At 45.2% G+C, this 18,440-nt stretch overlaps 1 protein-coding gene across 1 annotated transcript in view; it reads left to right on the forward strand.

Moving 5' to 3' along the window:
• SCRN2 (secernin 2) overlaps positions 1-18,440 on the forward strand; it is an 84,902-nt gene that overhangs the window by 41,076 nt on the left and 25,386 nt on the right. The window contains exon 4 of the mRNA XM_073608088.1: positions 12,744-12,943. Coding sequence (XP_073464189.1) covers positions 12,744-12,943 — 200 coding nt within the window. The remainder of the gene's footprint in view (positions 1-12,743; positions 12,944-18,440) is intronic.

Genomic DNA, 18,440 nt, shown 5'->3' on the forward strand with positions numbered 1-18,440 from the left:
TTAATGGGCCAGACCATAATACCAAACCCTCAGCACAGGCTACTACCCATTGGTTATAATCCCTAAAATAAAAAAACCTTTCGCATCCAATACCCCCTTATAGTAGGGGCTTGGGGAAGTGGCCCCTGCAGATCATCCTCGTCCCAGTATAAAAGAAATACCCACTGGAAATCTTCTATTGTTAAACCTATCGTCAACGTTCAATAGCTTAGCACATACCATTTGTCTATTTACAGTATACCATTCACAATTAAGATCACTTTCTAATGGGGAATGCATACAATATCCTGCAGCTGAACCTGTCACGGCAATACGGATTAGATGCCAAATTGAAAACTGAAGGACCCCTTGGATTTTGACTCCTGGCAGACTCCAACCCTTATATGAGGGAACTCAATTCATGTTCTCACACTGAATAGCCGGCAAGACAACAAACATTTCCTCTCATGGGTGCAGAAGCCCCATCGGTATTCCCCTTTAGAACAATACCCTTGCTAATGATGTTTTCCCATACAGGGACTAATGGATACCATGGCACCTACCTTAAAATACCCTAAACGCATGTAATACGAAATAGTTAGGTGACTTGCCTTAATATGCATCCCATGAGGGATCCTTTCTACATAGTTCTTATCTGTCCCACTAAAAGTGGGATTACTTAAGCCCATGAGCCATTCAACCCCTCATTTTCTGAATGACGCACCACATGGGGCACAGGCATTAGCAAGAACGAATACCCCTTTACTACCAATAGTTTAGATCAGGTAATGCAGGATCGCACTACAAACCAGCACTATGGGATAATGGACTGTTTCACTTTGTACACTGTACTTTTTTTTTTTGCCTCTTACAGTTATTAGATAAGCAAGTTTTTTTCTTTGCATTTTGCTGCTCAGACAACAGGGTATTGTTTGTTGAGTTTGATATTACCCTTGGTCCCTATCATATACTGGTAAGGCACTCAGGCTAGCTCCCCACTCCCGCCCATCTAACCTGCCTCATGCCAGGGTCTTCCTTCCATTCCCTTCCAAACCACAACACCCTTCCAAACCACCACTTTGTCTTCAAGTAGCACAACCTCCACCCCGCCTCATCTCTCCCATGCGCAACCTCTTCATTCCAAACATATACAGCCTCCTCTGATTAGCAGGTCACACCCCATTCACTGCTTCTACTACTTCCCACCGTCGCTGGCTCCTCCCCCACAGTGGTACCCAGCACTGCCCATTTAGATCTCTGCTCACATTCGTACACTATAAAACTGAACCGCTCCGGCTACACCTTGAAATAGGTATATAGCCCACTCTGACTAGCGAGCTTGTCCTCGCTACTCGCTGGACACTACCGCGTGTTTACACATCCTCCACTCTCAAACCTTCAACCGGTTACGCTTTCACTAAAATCCCTAAATGGGTGACCGGATGTGGGAGTGAGAGGGTGTGTGTGTGATCTCCTCTCCCCCAGCTCTAACTAGCAAGCATACAGCTGAGGAAATGCTAGCCGACCCGGCAGCAGGAGAAAGCAGCCGACTTCAGCCCTAGAGACAGACACCTTCACCAGCACAAGTACATACCTAGTCCCGGTGAGAGCAGAGTCCCGGAGGTCAGGCATGAGAGGTCTCCCAGACCTGCCGGCGCTCGGCGAGAAAACCGGCTTTAAGAGCAGCAACAGCGCCGGTGTGAGGGATGGAGTGAACGCTTGGTGAGAGGAACCAGAGGGGTAGCGTGAAAGGCTCCCATTTGAGACATCAGCAGCTGAGTAACGAATTGGCCTCAGCAACTGGGGCTGAGGGGGGTGAAGCGGTGAGCGGTTGTTAAGAACATAAGGTAATGCTGAAAACCAACAGACATGTGTGAAGACGTCTGATGCAGGTGAAAGTTTTTTCTATTTGTCTCGAATCGCATATCTGCCACATATGCTTATTTAAGCTTAGCCCATAACAGAAGAAACAAATATAAATTTATTGCACTCTCACTTGGAACCTTCTCTGAGCTGATCTACTGCTTAGCGGTTGTTATTAAAGACTCTATACATATAAAATTCATAAGGTAACGTTGGAGATTGACTATCATGTGTGAAGACGTCTGATGCAGGTGAAAGCTCTTCCTACTGTTTTCAACCTACATATCTGCCATATATGTTTGTTTATCCTGAATGTATAGCTGAAACTAATAGAAACTTTCAGCTGGAACTGGGGCTGAGCTGAATCCATTGCTGCCTTTCTTTATTTAACCCTTGCCGTCAAAGACATTATATCTGCGATTCAGAAAGATGCAATTCTAGTCCCGGGTGTGAGACAGAAGGGGAGCAAGCTGGGGAGGCCAACTAAACCAAACAGCAATAGTACAAATCAATATAAATAGAGGAATGGTGTTTAAAAGCTGGCTATTATGACTAAAGTGGCAATTTAAAGTGCAGTATTTCACTGCCTACTATTTAATCTCAGGCTCAGTTGAGCGGAATGACATTGTAAACTCTGGACATATGTAAAGGGACAGTGTTTCCCCTTTTTTTTTGGTTTGTTTTGTCGTTCTTTTTGAGTCCAACAGGAATTAACAGGGTGAAATAACAAGTGATGATGCAACACTGGGCAATGCTTTGAAACAATGTATAAACTGGTTAATCCTTAAAGGAGAAGGAGAAAGGAGGAAAACAACATGGTGGGGAAACGAGCTGCTGAGGAGAAAGTAAACCAGCCACAACAAGAAGGATCCCAAGTCACACGCTCTACAAAAAAAATCAGACAAATCAAGCAAAAGCTGCAGCAGCAACTGCAGTTGCAGCAGCAACTAAGTTAGAGCGATTTGCTAGGACATTTTTCACCAGCTAAATCTACACAACTAACCCACACAGTTCCATCAGGGACTAGGAAAAGTTCAAGCTGCGGACCAGTGCCGGTGGTGCCAAGCCCGACGACTGCCTTGCATATAAAAGGAACAAGAAGCAGGGAAAATGGATACATCAAGCGGTGACAGAGCAACTAGAAAGCTCTCTAACATAACAGAGGCAGATATGGAGGGAGAACAAAGGGGAAGAGCAGAAGAACCCACAATGAGGGACCTCCTATATGCGATAATCGCATGCAAGGAATCAATCGCAGGGGTGGATGCCCAATTGAAAGGCATAAAGGAGGAAATCGCAGTGATAGGCGGCAAGCTGAAGGAGATGGAGGAAAGAACAACGGCTTTAGAAGAAAGATTAAGTGCAGTAGAAGATACGCTATCTCCACTCAAACAGGATGTCATTGAGATGAAAAAAACGTATAAAAGAACAAGCAGCCAAAATGGACGAATTAGAAAATAGAAATCGAAGAAACAACGTAAGAATAATTGGCATGCCTGAGCGAGTGAGGGGTCTAACCCCATAGAGTTCTTGGAGGAATGGGCCAAAGAAATATTTGGGGCTGCGACTTTTTCTCCTTTTTTTGGCATTGAGTGTGCACACCGAATGCCCTCTAGACTTCGTCAGGGAAAAGAATATCCAAGGCCCATAATCATAAAATTGTTCAACTTTAGAGATAAAATATCATTGCTCCGGAAGACAAGAGAAATGAGAGATATTCTATACAAGGGGGCCAAAATTTTATTATTTCAGGACTTTTCTCCAGAGCTACAAAAGCGCCGAGCGGCATACATACCAATCAAACGTACGCTACAGCAAATCAAGATGGACTATGCACTGCTATACCCAGCCCGATTGAGAGTGACTAATATAAATGGTATACACTTTTTTGATTCCCCACGGAGTGTTGAAGAGTGGTTGAAGGACAACGGGAAAACAGCACGGAATACAGAAGATGAGAGATCAGAGACTATTTAGACTTTTTTCCCCCCAACCCCCCCCCCCCCCCCCTTTTTTTTTTTATATAGGGGAAGTGGGAAGGAAAGGTGAAGAAAAGGGATCACAGATAATAATTATTTAAAAAATAAAAATTAAATAAATGTTTAGTGTTGGCAAGTAAAACACGGATTAGGAGGGGGATTAGAATGTAATAAAATAGTGGAAGATTGATATATTAATTAGATTAAAATGGGGCTGATATGAGTATTTACCTTCACAAACACAAAAGTCATCGCACAGGAGTGGCACTAAAAAAGGTTGGAGAGGGGGGGAGGTAAGTCCCCGTAGAACAGGGGGATACAGAGATGTATGGTATGGAAAAGATGGGAGGGAGTATGTTGGGGAGTGAATATAGGGGGGAGGTCAAGATACAAGCCCCTAGGGTAGGCCCAGTTGGGCGGGAGGGGAGGGGGGAGAAGAAGGGTGGGAAGGTTTGGGAGGGAGTGGGGTGGAGAGGAGGGAGGGGGGGTAGGGTAGGCACGAGAAAGGGCGGATTTATGCAATTAAGAAAGGGAAGTTATCACAAGTATAAGTTTTGCCACAAATATATTTTTTGTATCACACAACTGACAAATGGGGGAAAAAAAATAAAGTTATGTAGAAATGTATTGTATGCTGGCAGGGTCCTTGGAATGGTTAAAACCCAGAAGGCCAACGGTGTTATGATTTACTATTTATGTAGCTGTTTGATTCTATGAGTGCAAAAAATAGAGAGCTATCATGTATGAGTAAAGGGGGGAAAAAAAAAAAGGGTATTTTATTAATGACATGGAATGTAAGGGGGCTGGGGTATAGGGATACGAGAAGTGCAATGTTTAAATATTTTGATAAAATGAAACCCCAGATAATTTGTTTGCAAGAAACACATATGCGGCCTGACTCTGTACATTTATTGCGCTCAAGGAGATACCCGATACAGTTTCATTCTATGCATACCTCATATTCAAGGGGGGTTAGTATTGTGATCTCCTCGGATATCTCCTTTGAGTGCTTGCAACAGAGAGTGGATAAGGAGGGAAAGTTTGTTTTTCTACTATGTAAGCTTAATGGACTAACGTGTATAATAGCTTCCATATACATTCCTCCGCCTTTTTCAGCAGTTCCCCTTGGGTGCCTATCGCAGTTCATGGCTCTGCATCTGGGGGTCCCGGTGTTAGCAGTAGGAGACTACAATAATATCTTGGATAATTCCCTGGACAGAATGTCTTTGACATCCAAAAATATGAGACATACCTCTGGGAAGACGGCTTTTGCCGCCCTCCTCGAGGAATTGGGACTTAGGGATGTATGGAGGGAGAGACATGACAAGGATAGATGTTACTCCTGTTACTCTGCAACACATGATGGTTTCTCACGTATTGATTTGGGGCTGGGGAATGAGTCACTTTTTCAGTGGATAGAGGACTCTGCATATGAGCCGCGCCTTCTGTCTGACCACTCCCCATTTTGGGTACGACTGGGCATTATTGGTACCTCGAGACAACCACTGTGGAAAATGAACCCATATTGGTTGACTCTGCTTCCACAGGCAGATAGAACGGGAGAGGTTTTACGGGAATTTTTACAATTAAATGGGGGCTCAGCCAGTAAAGCGGTAGTCTGGGATACACAAAGCATTCTTGAGGGGTTGCCTCATTAAAGAAATTGCGGGAGTTAAATCCCGATCGAGAGAGTGGGAAACCAGGGTACGGGAAGAACTGAAAGAAGGGGAGCAAGCCTTAATAATTGATCCATCACAATCCAATCAAGAGCTATGGAGAGAGGCGCAGGCAGTACACAATGCGGTATGGCTATCTGCAGCAGAGAAGAGAAGATATTTTCAGCAACAAAATTATTTCGAAGAGGGGGAAAATACTGCCCGCCTATTAGCTCTAATAGCTAGAGAGCAACGGGAATCTACAAATATACTAGCTATAGGGACTGAAACTGGAGAGAAGTTAACTCTCAGCTCAGACATAGTAAATAGTTTTCAGCAGTTCTACAGGGATTTGTACTCTAGTAAAACCAGGTATAAACCATCGGACTTGGAACAGTTCCTACAAACCTGTCCTTTTCTGCGGTTAACGGAGGAGGAGAGGGAAACTCTGAATTCCCCAATTTCACTGGCTGAATTAACGGAAGCATTAGAGGGGGCAATGCGTCATAAATCACCAGGCCCAGAAGGAATACCGGTAGAGGTATACTCCCATTATAGGGAGGTCCTCTTACCGTCATTGTTGCAGACAATAGAGGAGGCTGGGGAAGTGGGAAGGTTACCAGATAGTATGCAAGAAGCAATAATTACAGTTCTTTTGAAACCAGGAAAAGATAGACTTCTAATGGATTCATACCATCCAATTTCGTTATTGAATGCAGACGTTAAGTTGCTGGCCAGTGTTTTGGCGAAGAGGCTCTCAGGTAATTGGCTAACTGGTTCATTGTGACCAGTCTGGCTTTATACCAACGCGCTCTACGTCTGATAATATAAGGAGGTTATACATGAATTTGCAGATGCCAGTGGACAATCCGGGGGTAGGGCCATTCTGTCACTTGACGCGACTAAGGCGTTTGACAGTGTGGAGTGGCCCTACCTCATGGAAATACTGGAAAGATTTGGTGTGGGAGGTAAATTCATATCCTGGGTAAGAGTACTGTATTCCAAACCTAGAGCCAGGTTGCGCATCTCCCCCCCATTTGGATTATATAGGGGGACTAGACAAGGTTGCCTGCTGTCTCCATTACTGTTCGCCTTGGCGATTGAACCCCTGGCTATACTGATCCGGAACCCACCTGAGGTAGTGGGGTTCCGCAGATTTCAGAGAGAGGAAAAAATATCTTTATATGCAGATGATGCACTTATATATCTAGGGGATATGTCCTCTTCTTTGCGGGCAGTGATGGAGATAGTGGGAAACTTTGGCAGCTTTTCGGGCTTTGCAATTAATTGGTCGAAATCAACTATAATGCCATTAGATCAGACGAGGGAGGGACTCCCAGAGGGGGCTGAACAAATTGCTATTGTTAACTGCTTTAAATATTTGGGAGTGATGGAGTCCCCAGAGCCAGCCGAGTATCTTCGACTGAATTTGGGGCCATTGCTCACCAGACAGAAAAAAAAAAAAGGTAACAGTTGGTGTAGGCTCCCATTGTAAGATTATAGAAATTGTATTATTATATATTATGTATAACTGTTTTGTGAAGTGTATGTATTAAATTAAAATAAAAAAAATTTTCTGATAAAAAAAAAAAAAAAATAATCCCTAAATGACACATTCTTCTTTGCCCCCTCCCTTACCCCAGACCCTCTCCTGCACTCTTTCCTACTGATCTTGATCCTCTGCTCTCTACAGGACACCTGTCCCTTTCCGAACCCCTTCCCTCCTCCTCCGATACATCCTTAACTGACTCCAGCAAGTATCACTACCTACTTAAAGGTCTCCAGCTCTCCCCAAACAATGGCAAGATCGCCACATAAACAAGCCAAATCCAAAACCAAAATCATCTCCCTTAATGTACGTGGCCTCAACCTTCCAAAAAACGCTCCCAATTACTTCTCTCCATGCATAGAAACGAAGCAGACATCTTCTTTCAGAAAATACACTTTGAAACAAATTCCATCCCGAAACTTTCCAATACACACTTCCCAACCTCTTTCCATGCAACAAACCACAATGCAAAATCCAAAGGAGTATCTATCCTAATTAAGAAATGTTGCCCGTAGCTTTCTTTTGGTGGCATTTAATCACAGCTGGGGTTTTTATTTTTTGCTAAACAAACAAAAGAAGATGGAAAGTTTTGAAAATAAAAAAATCATGTTTCATAGTTTGTAATAAAATTTTGCAAACAGGTAATTTTTCTCATTGATGCGCTAAAGAGGCGGCACTGGTGGGCACTGATAGGCACAGATAAGGCAGCACTGATGGGGAAAGATAAGGCGGTACTGATGGCCACTGATGGGCCCTGATAGGTACCACTGGTAGGTGGCCACTGATGGGCACTGATAGACGGCACTGGTAGGTGGCACTGATGTGCAGCACTGTTATTGAGTCACTGATTGTGGGCACTGTGGGCACTGGTAGGCGGCACTGCTGCCTAATGCTAGGTGGCACTGGCAGGGGGCACAGGTGGGCACTGAGGATCGTTAGCAGCTTGCCGCGATCGGGACTGATGTCCCTCTCACGGCCGCCGGCGGTCGGCTTTTTTTTCCCTCCTCATGCTGTCAGCGCGAGGAGAAAAAATAGCCGATTACTGGCTCTGTTGACATCACATGATCAGCTGTCATTGGCTGACAGCTGATCATGTGGTAAGGGGTCCGGATCGACCCCTTACTCCGATCTGTGATCAGGCAAGTCTCACAGACTCGCTGATCACAGAGCGCACCGTGCGCGCCCTGCAGGGGGCGCATAGGCCTCCCGTGCACGGGACGACGTCAATGGACGCAGTCCCGGCAAAGCAGGTCCACGCTGTAGCCGTCATTTGACTATAGCGCGGATCTCAGGTGGTTAAAGAAACACTTAAGCCACACTTCCTGAGTGCATTTAACTACCTCTCATCCGACAATCCCCCACCTCGAGACCTCCTAACGGCGCACATCACTGTGATCCCAAAACCAAACAAAGACCCCTCCCTGGTAACAAACTATCGTCCAATCTCCCTACTGAACGTAGATCTCAAAATTTATGCCAAAATCCTAGCAAATCACCTCAACCCTTACTACCCAAACTCCATTCACTAAATCACGTAGGCTTTATACCAGGCAGAGAGGCGAGAGACAACACCATAAAAGCCATTAATATTCACAAATGGCTAACATCTACTCAACAATGTGGAGTTTTTCTATCCCTTGATGCCGAGAAGGCGTTCGATGGAGTGGCATAGGACTACATGTCGGAAGTACTCAAAATAATTGACATATGAGCTTGCATGCTACAATTTATCTTGGCACTCTGCTCCTTCCAAGCCGCTAAGGTCCGAGCCAACGGCCTTCTCTATTTCGAACGGAACTCACCAAGGCTGCCCTCTCTCCCCATTAATATTTGTTCTCACCCTAGAACCGCTACTCCAAAGCCTTAGGTCCAACCTGGACATCAAAGGCGTGACGATCTCCAAGACTACATACAAGTTATCTGCATTCGCAGACGACATACTCATGTTCCTGACAGAACCACACATTACACTGCCCAACTTATTTAAGGACTCCGCCACGTTTAACACATTGACCAACCTACAAATCAACTTCATAAAATTGAAAACCCTGAATATCTCCCTACAAAAAGAGGCCCTAGCGCAATGTAAAACAAACTTTCCATTCAGGTGGAACCGAGACTCAATCACCTATCTTGCGATCCAACTGACATCTCAGTTTTCTGAACTATATAACAAAAATTACCTCCCGATCCTTTAACACATTCAGAATGACCTGAAGTCATGGTCGCCAGGCATCTTCTCATGATTTAGGAGGGCATCCATAATCAAAATTAACATCCTCCCGAGAATATTATATGTTATGCAAATGATCCCCATAAAATTGCCACAAGCCTTTTTTGCTTCGTACCGCAGAACCTGTTCAGAATTTTTGTGGGGAAAAGGGCATCCAAGACTTGGCTTCGAAAGATTAACAAATTGGGTAGTGTTAGTTGACGAGAATAATAGATTGGAATGTTCACGCACATACAAAAGCATGGACGAACATCGAAAATGCGCTCTCCATACCAATACGGCAACTACCCTGGACCGCCCCAATGTATGTTTCACCTGCTGCAAACAACACCCATTGATTTACAACACATTCCAAATTTTCCAGAAAACATGCCGTAACTTCCAAATTTGCTCTTCACTGGGCCCATTAACCCCCATCTGCAACAACCTGGATTTCCCACAAGGCCTATCAGACTTGTTCCTTTCATATACTTGGCGACACACTGATATGAGAGCTGAACACTTCTTCTCCAGGGACACCTTTCTGACCCTACCCAAACTGTCTACGCAGATGTCTGGACAACCCTTCCCTTTCTGGACGTACTGCCAAATCCGACATTTCTCACTCACCCACAAACATGCTCCAAATATGCTAGACAACTCGCACCTTTTGAAGTGCTTTGTACCAAAAAAGAACCGCAAAGACATTTGATTTCGGACATATATTCTATTCTACTCTGTAACCACAACCCCAAATCCAATATAGTAACCCATAGTTGGGAAAGGGAGCTCTCAATTAACCTCTCAGATGAAGAATGGGAAAACATCAATTCTTATATCCACAAGGGGTCAATCAATGTCTTTGCGCAGGAAAATGGCTTCAAAGTTATTTCTAGGTAGTACAAGACCCCCCCTTAAACTACACAAAATCTCTCCTACTATTCCCCCCAACTACTCTAACGAAGACGGATCACTCCTCCATAAATGGCAGTCATGTCCCTTAATCCAAAATTTCTGGAAAGGGGTCCACTGCCACACTACTCTAATTACCACCTATCAGATAGAATTAACCCCAGCCCAAATGCTCCTACACCACTCCGCCATCCCCAAAAGAGATTATCAACACTCACTATCTTTACACCTCTTAAACGCTGCAAAAACGTGTATCCCAACTCTCTGGAGGTCCTCCAAACCCCCAACCATTGCAGACTGGATCAGACTCATAAATAAAGTGGCAGAAATGGAAGATTTAGTGGACCAAGTCAAAGACACGCCGACTCAATTCAGGAAAATTACTACTACTGTCTCAATGATACACAAAGAAACACGATATCAGGTCGGAGGAAGAGGAAAAGGCCACCCCCTTCTCCTTTCATCTACCCCCATCCCCCCCCCCAAACCAACATCTCCTTTCATTTCCCTCTACACACACATTACACTACAATTAATACATCTTTCCATAGACTGAGTTACCACTCGCACCCTTCTCCCTAGGCCTTTTATTCCCCCCCCCCCCGTTAACTATATCCGCTAACACACTCCTTTGCCGCGAGGAGCTTCTCTTTCCACGGTCCCCTCTTCCCCTCCATTCAACTGACCTAACAGTGCCTCCCCAATGACTCAATGGACTAACCTGAAGACGGAACATGCCTACTAGATTCGCCTGTCACCTGTGGATTGCTAGTGGTCCGGTGACCGCAATCCCACAGGAAATCTAGAGACATTTGGCAACTAACCAATGACATCATCGAACACCCAACCTATGATAGCAAACAATCATCTCCAAAAGGGAAGCCTGACTAGTGTGTCTACACTCGCCCCCTATTACCGCCAAGGCTTCCTAAGACCTTTACCCAGGACCAACACTGATATAATGGAAATACCCTAAAAAACACGATGGCTCCCTGCTACCAGAACAGTCAAGCGTCCCAGATTGTAATGTAAAGATAGGGAAACTATAGCATGCTAACCAATTAATTGTGGTGACTATATAACCACTTGGTTACCTGCAGGGCTAGATGCCCTTGTTGTTCATCTTTTGCTGTTTTGTTTCTGCTTTATTCTTCTTACACCTTACTAAAGTATAATGTATTCTTCCCAGTGATATCTATGTCAACTTGTAACAATGCATTGTGATACACATTAGACACTACATTTGTATTCCTATTGTGCATTATACCTTTTGTCTACAATGAACATTGATTTTGGAAACAAAAAAAAGTCAACAGTAACTGTTGGCACAAGCAGTCATGTCCACAAAAAGAGTAAGCAGCAGAGACAGTAAAATAGCACCCTGATTACAGGTACCATGGTTCTAACCAGAGAAGAGGAAAGGGTGAGGACGGAGAAGAGAAGACGGGGGGGGGGGGGGGGGGCAAATGGGGGGTTGGCAAGGAGTGTTGTGCAGACAGGCAACAAGATGATTGGGCTAGCCAGTGACATTCCTAAGGTAGGAGTAGGGACTCAAAGTTGGGAGTAAGGAATTAAGTCACCCAAGATTGCTATAGTCTTTCATATTTGTGAACTACTTAGGTGGATGGCCTCAATTTTGACATGGATCATGGATTATTGATTGAGTAATCACGTTTTTAGTCTCCACAACAAGCATAAAGGGGGAGTTCTAGATTTTCACAATAGTTTGCTTTTCATCAGTTTTAATGTTATAATAATTTGCATTGGGTAGAGCTTAAAATCGTGGGGCATACGTTGAGAAGGGCTGTGCGTGGATCAGGAGAAAGGGTGATTGGGAATAATTTAGTGAGCATCTGCAATATGTCAGACCAAAATTGTTCCACCATGGGGCATTGTAATCAGATGTGTAGATGCGTACCAGGTGAGCTACCAGAGGCGGAGATGCATACCTGGAGAGCGGTTCCTAACTCTTCCAATTTTCCCAAGCCTTTTGACTCTTAAACCATATTGGCATATGCCTTCTTTTTATCAACCAAACCCCACCACCACGACTAATGCTGTGTACACACGACCGGACTTTCGACGGACTAAATCACGTCTGACTTTTTGATGGACTTTTCAACCGACTTCCGTAAAATCGGAGGATAGGAAGTTCATAGCCAGTAGCCAATAGCTGACCTAGTGTCGGTTTTTGTCCGTCGGATTAGCATACAGTCGAACGGATTTTTCGACCAGACTCGAGTCCGTCGGAAAGATTTGAAACCTGTTCTAAATCTAAAGTCCGTCACATTTTCGACAGAAAAGGTCCGCTGCAGGTCCAATGAAGCCCACACACGGTCGAATTGTCCGACGGATTTGGATTTGTTCGTGGGACAAGTTTGGTTGAAAAGTCCGGCCGTGTGTACACGGCATTAGTGAAATTCCCCTTACAAAACTGATTGATTGGTAAAAGAGGAGGAAATCAAGCCACCTACAATGCTGAAACAAGACTATTTTATTTGTATGTACCTATGTTCAAGAAGTATGTTCATTTGCAAGAGTCTATGTTACAATGATACTTTAACAGCCTTGTGCTTTTCTCCTTCTTTCTGAAGATTAGCACTGGAGCGTGCAACTTCTGCCAAAGCTGCTGTACAGGTTATAACTGAACTCCTGGCATGTTATGGTCAGGGGGGCAGCTGTAGAGAGGAGCCTGAGCCCTTCATGTACCACAACACATTCCTACTGTGTGACCGCCAAGAAGCATACGTGCTTGAGACAGCTGGGCAGTACTGGGCAGCTGAGAAGATCACTGGTGAGTTACAGAATATTGCTTTGAACATGGCCTTATCACGTATTACAGGGTATTTCCTTGCAGTTTGCTATTTTCAGTGCGGTTCTTCACAGTCCAAGGCTTTCTTAAATGTGTGTGGGCATGTCCCCAGTGTAAAACCTTTCCTAACCCTGACATGACGCTAAGAATTAACCCTGAACTGCCCTGTAACCTAAGATTTACCCTACCTGTAGAAAATAAATGAATAACTCTTAACATTTAGTCTCCTAACACTTAGGACCTGTTCACACCAGATTTGTTCATAAACACATTCTAAACACATAGACAATAAAATGAATGGTTTCACACCATTGCATTATGGTGACATGTGTTTAAAAAAGTAGGGCAGGCTGCATTTTATTCAGAGGGCAACATGCACAAACGCATGTAAACATATTGCGACTTAGTAAAAAAAAAAAAAAAAAAAAAAAAAAAAAAGTGGTGTTTGTCTGGTAAAAGGACCTGCAGTCTGTATTTCCTGTATCTTCTGAAGAGTGCAGAGAAGAATTGAGAAGAGAAGAATTGCAAGACATACAAATATACATGTATGGAAACGCGCATGAATGCGCAAGCATTTTCTGTGTGCTTTTCATTCTAATCTAAAGCCGTGTACACACGAGTGGAATGTCCGACAGAAAAAGTCCGACTGAAGCTTTTCATCGTCTATTCCGATCGCGTGTATGCCTCATCGGACTTTTCTTTTCGAAAATTCTGACAGACATAGAAATAGAGGTTCTAAATATTTCTGATGGAACCAATTCCTATCGGGAACACCGATCGTCTGTATGCTGTTCCAATGGACCAAAAACGACGCATGCTCTGAAGTACGAGACGGAAGCTATTGGCTACTGGCTATTAAACTTCCTTTTTCTAGTCCCGTCGTAAGTGTTGTGCGTCACCCCGTTCTTGACGGTCGGACTTTGTTCAGACTTTGGGTTGACCATGTGTAGGCAAGACCGCTTGAATGGAATTCTGTCGGAGTTCCGTCGGAGAAACCTTCGGAGTTTGTTCCGACGGCAAAACCGGTCGTGTGTACGTGGCATAACACTATTTTTAACCCCCCCATGTTTCCAGCCTCCCTAAACATTCCTATAATCACCTTTTTACATTCCAGCAAGAGCTCCACAGTGTGGTACTTTACAATCTCCATTCAGTTCTGTGAAAAGCTCTATCTGCAGTATGTTCCAAGTACAAGCTTTCCATAGCATTTAAAGCGTAACTCCACTTTTTTTGAGAAAAAAACATTCCCCTCTGGGTGATCTATGTGCAAGGATTATAACAAACTTTGTTGCAGATTCCTACCTTTTGTTATTCTGAAGAAATCCCTCTGTTTCTCTGTGCCTCTGTGCTAAGTGGGTCTAATGGGAGTGGTTTCATAATTATCTGTCAGCTGTGCAGCTGCAGGGCACTAATGAGGAAATCTGCCATTCCACAAGCATGCGCAATATTAAAAGCATGACATGCTGAGAATCTATTTACTCAGCGTAACATCATCTTTCACAAAAGTGAGAATACCCCTAAGTGAAATGTCCAAATTGGGCCCAAAGTGTCAATATTTTGTGTGGCCACCATTATTTTCCAGCACTGTCTTAAATAACCCTCTAGGGCATGGAGTTCACCAGAGCTTCACAGGTTGCCACTGGACTCCTCTTCCACTCCTCCATGATGACATCACAGAGCTGATGGATGTTAGAGACCTTGTGCTCCTCCACCCTCCGTTTTTGAGGATGCCCCACAGATGCGTAATAGGGTTTAGGTCTGGAGACATGCTTGGCAAGTCCATCGCCTTTACACTCAGCTTCTTTATCAAGGCAGTGGTCGTCTTTGAGGTGTGTTTGGTTGTCTTTATCATGTTATAATACTGCCCTGCGGCCCAGTCTCCGTAGGGAGGGGATGATGTTCTGCTTCAGTATGTCACGGTACATGTTGGCATTCATGGTTCCCTCAATAAACTGTAGCTCCCCAGTGCTTGTGTTCTGCCGAGAACGTTCCCCTCGGTGGATAAGGACCCCCCTCTACTGCGCAGGTGCAGCGCAGTAGGAACAAGGGAGCCGCCGAAAACAGCCGAAGCTGAACACCAGAGTCAATTGTACACGGCGCCTGCGTGCAAAGACAATTTTAATAAAAAAGAGTTTGTAACAGGCACCTCGCGGGCTCGCTACGCTTCGGGCACGGCCTCGCTACGTTCGCCACGATTCGGGCACGGCCTCGCTGTACTCGGCATATTATTATTCTAACTCTATATCCATTTGGATGGTAAGGGGCTTTAACGTGGACATAGGGTAGAATGTAGTGTGCAGGCGCCGTGTACAGCTGACTCAGGTGTTCAGCTTCGGCTCTTTTCAGCGGCTCCCTTGTTGTTCCTACTGCGCAAGCGCTGCGCCGTAGAGGGGGGGGGGGGGTCCTTATCCGCCGGGGGAACTTTCTCGGCAAGACACCGGCAGCACTTGTGCAGCCCCAGACCATGACACTCCCACCACCATGCTTGACTGCAGGCAAAACACAATTGTCTTTGTACTCCCCACCTGGTTGCTGCCACACACCATCTGAACCAAATAAGTTTATCTTGGTCTCATCAGACCACAGGACATGGTTCCAGTTATCCATGTCCTTAGCATGCTGCATCATCTTTAGAAGAGGCTTCCTTCTGGGATGACAGCCATGCAGACCAATTTGATGCAGTGTGCGGTGTCTGTCCACTGACAGGTTGACCCCCACCCCTTCAATCTCTGCAGCAATGCTGGCAGCACTCATATGTCTATTTCCCAAAGACAACCTCTGGATATGACGCTGAGCACGTGCACGCAACTTCTTTGGTCGACCATGTCGAGGCCTGTTCCAAGTGGAACCTGTCCTGTTAAACCGCTGTATGGTCTTGGCCACCATGCTACAGCTCAGTTTCAGGGTCTTGGCAATCTTCTTATAGCCTAGGACAGCTTTATGTAGAGCAATAATTCTTTTTTTCCCCCCAAGGCGTCTTTCAGGACAGCACCTGAGAGATAGCGACTCCACCCACCGGAAACAGGAAACACCTTCTTCCTCCAAACTTTAAAGGGAGGCGCCTCCCTACCATACCTCAGTTTTTGTGTTTCCTCCGGCCCGGAGGGAACATCTTTTGGGAGGGGAGTCAAGGTCTCTCGGGTGCTCCTGGGAGACGGGGCTTCCTTTGCGCAAGTGACAAAGCGGGTCACTGGGTCAACGAAATCGCCATTTCCGGCATGGACGCAAGGGGGAGGAGGGAGGACAGGAGCTGGCGCCTATTTCCGCTTCCGGTCCGGTGCAGATGCACTATGGGAGTCCGGAAGCGGTATATGAAGCCACGAGTGGAAAGCTGCACACCAGAGATGGAGGACTCAGCGTCTGCAGCGGTGGGGACAGGCACAGGTGCCAGCAAAGCTCAGGTAGGAGCAGCGGTTTAAAGTCTGTTTTCTTCCTTTACCTGGGTTTGGTCTATACCTTTTTTCTCTACCCCCTAGTGGCAAGGGGCTTGTCTGGGCACTAGAGGCTGACTGGTTTCTTCTAAGTGCACCTGTTGGTGATTCTTGTGAAGCTGAGACTGGGTCTCACTAAAAGGTCCCCTGGTTTTTTTCCCCTTTGTTTTTTTCTCTCATAGGCTAAAAGCTCTGACCCAAAAAAGAGATGTCCTTCTTGCAGGGCCAAAATGGGAGAAAATTGGAAAAAAGCCCTATGCAGTACATGCATCACTTCTTTAGTCAGGGAGGAATCAGCTTCGGTTTGTGATGACCTGGTTGCCTCTGTAAAGAAGGAACTATATGCCACGATTCAAACTTTTCGTGACTCTTTACTTAATCCAGCTGCTATTCAGCCATCCACTTCTGAGGCTTCCCAGGGTTCCCTTTCTATCCCGGTGGTGGAAGCTCTATCTGAAAACCCCTCAACCAGGGAAGAGCAGTCCCCTGCTCCTTCTGTTAAAGATTCGGAAGAGGAGGGTGAGAAAGCGGAGGTGGCCCCTTCCAAATTTAAGCTATCCCTAGAGGAGGTAGACGGGCTCCTTAAGGCTATTCATGTTACACTTGGCTTAAGTGAGGAAAAGGAATTCTCTCTTCATGACCGCATATATGCAGGATTAAATGAACCTAAGGGCCGAACATTTCCGGTCCATTCGGCTATTTGACGCCATTGCTAAAGAATGGCAAGATCCAGAGGGAAAACCCTTTTTTTCCCAGAGCCCACAAAAAGGCGCTTCCCTTTTGAGGAGGACCCTTCTGCGGTGTGGAATAAGGTGCCCAGGTTGGATGCTGCATTTTTCCCAGGTCTCAAGATCCACAGACCTGTCCTTTGAAGACATGGGGGTTCTGAAGGATCCAATGGACAAAACGAACGCATGGATCTTTTTCTCAAGAGATCATGGCAATCAATCATGAGCAATTTGAAGCCAGCAATGGCCACTATATGTGTGGCCAGGAATCTGGAATACTGGGTGAACCAGCTTAGATCACATATAGTGGCAGATTCACCCAAACAAGAGATCTTAGATTCCTTTCCTACCCTGATCTCTGCAGTGGCTTATATTGCGGATGCTTCGGCTGAAGCAATTAAAATGTCAGCTAGGTCTGCAGCCTTGACAAATGCTGCAAGAAGAGATTTATGGCTAAAAACCTGGCCAGGGGATACAGCTTCAAAGAGCAAACTTTGTGGTATTCCTTTTTCAGGTGACCTTTTTGGCCCTGATCTAGATAATATCCTAGACAGAACAGCCGATAAAAAGAAGTCCTTCCCGGTCAAAAAGAAAAAGCAGGCCCCAAAACGTCTTTTTCGACCTCAAAAAGCTCAAGACCAGGACAGCAAGTTTCAGGGGAGGAGGAAAAATTGGTCCACAAAAAAAAAACGAAGGGTAAAGGCGGAATTCTCTTCCGTCCTCCTTCACAGGCCGAAAAATCGCAATGACCCGTCCCTGCGGGTTGGTGGAAGATTAGGAGAGTTTCTTCCGCAGTGGTCAGGGATAACTTCAAATCAGTTTATTCTGACCACTCTCTCGCAGGGCTATACTCTCGAGTTTTCCAGAAGCCCCACAGGAAGGTTTCTGTTAACAAATACCCCTCAAGATCCAATAAGGGCCCTGGCCATAAAGTCCTCTCTGGAGGAACTGATGCAGCAGGATGTAGTAATCCCAGTGCCACCAAAAGAACAGCGGGAGGGATTCTATTTGCATGTCTTCCTAGTGAAAAAACCAACAGGAAGATTTCGATTAATTCTCAATCTAAAACCGCTAAACGTAGCCATCAAGTACAGAAAGTTCAAGATGGACTCAATTTTCACTGTCAGAAATCTGCTGACTCCAGGTTGCTTCATGGCGTCAGTGGATTTAAAAGATGCATACCTGCATATTCCAATCTCATCCCAATCCCAGAAGTATCTCAGGTTGGCGGTAAGGTTGGAGGGCGGAATCCAGCATCTACAATTCAGATCCCTACCCTTCGGACTATCTTCCGCACCACAAATTTTTACCAAGGTGATG

This window comes from Aquarana catesbeiana, linkage group LG12, assembly GCF_042186555.1.
Source record: "Aquarana catesbeiana isolate 2022-GZ linkage group LG12, ASM4218655v1, whole genome shotgun sequence".
In the NCBI taxonomy this organism is placed as follows: Eukaryota; Metazoa; Chordata; class Amphibia; order Anura; family Ranidae; genus Aquarana; species Aquarana catesbeiana.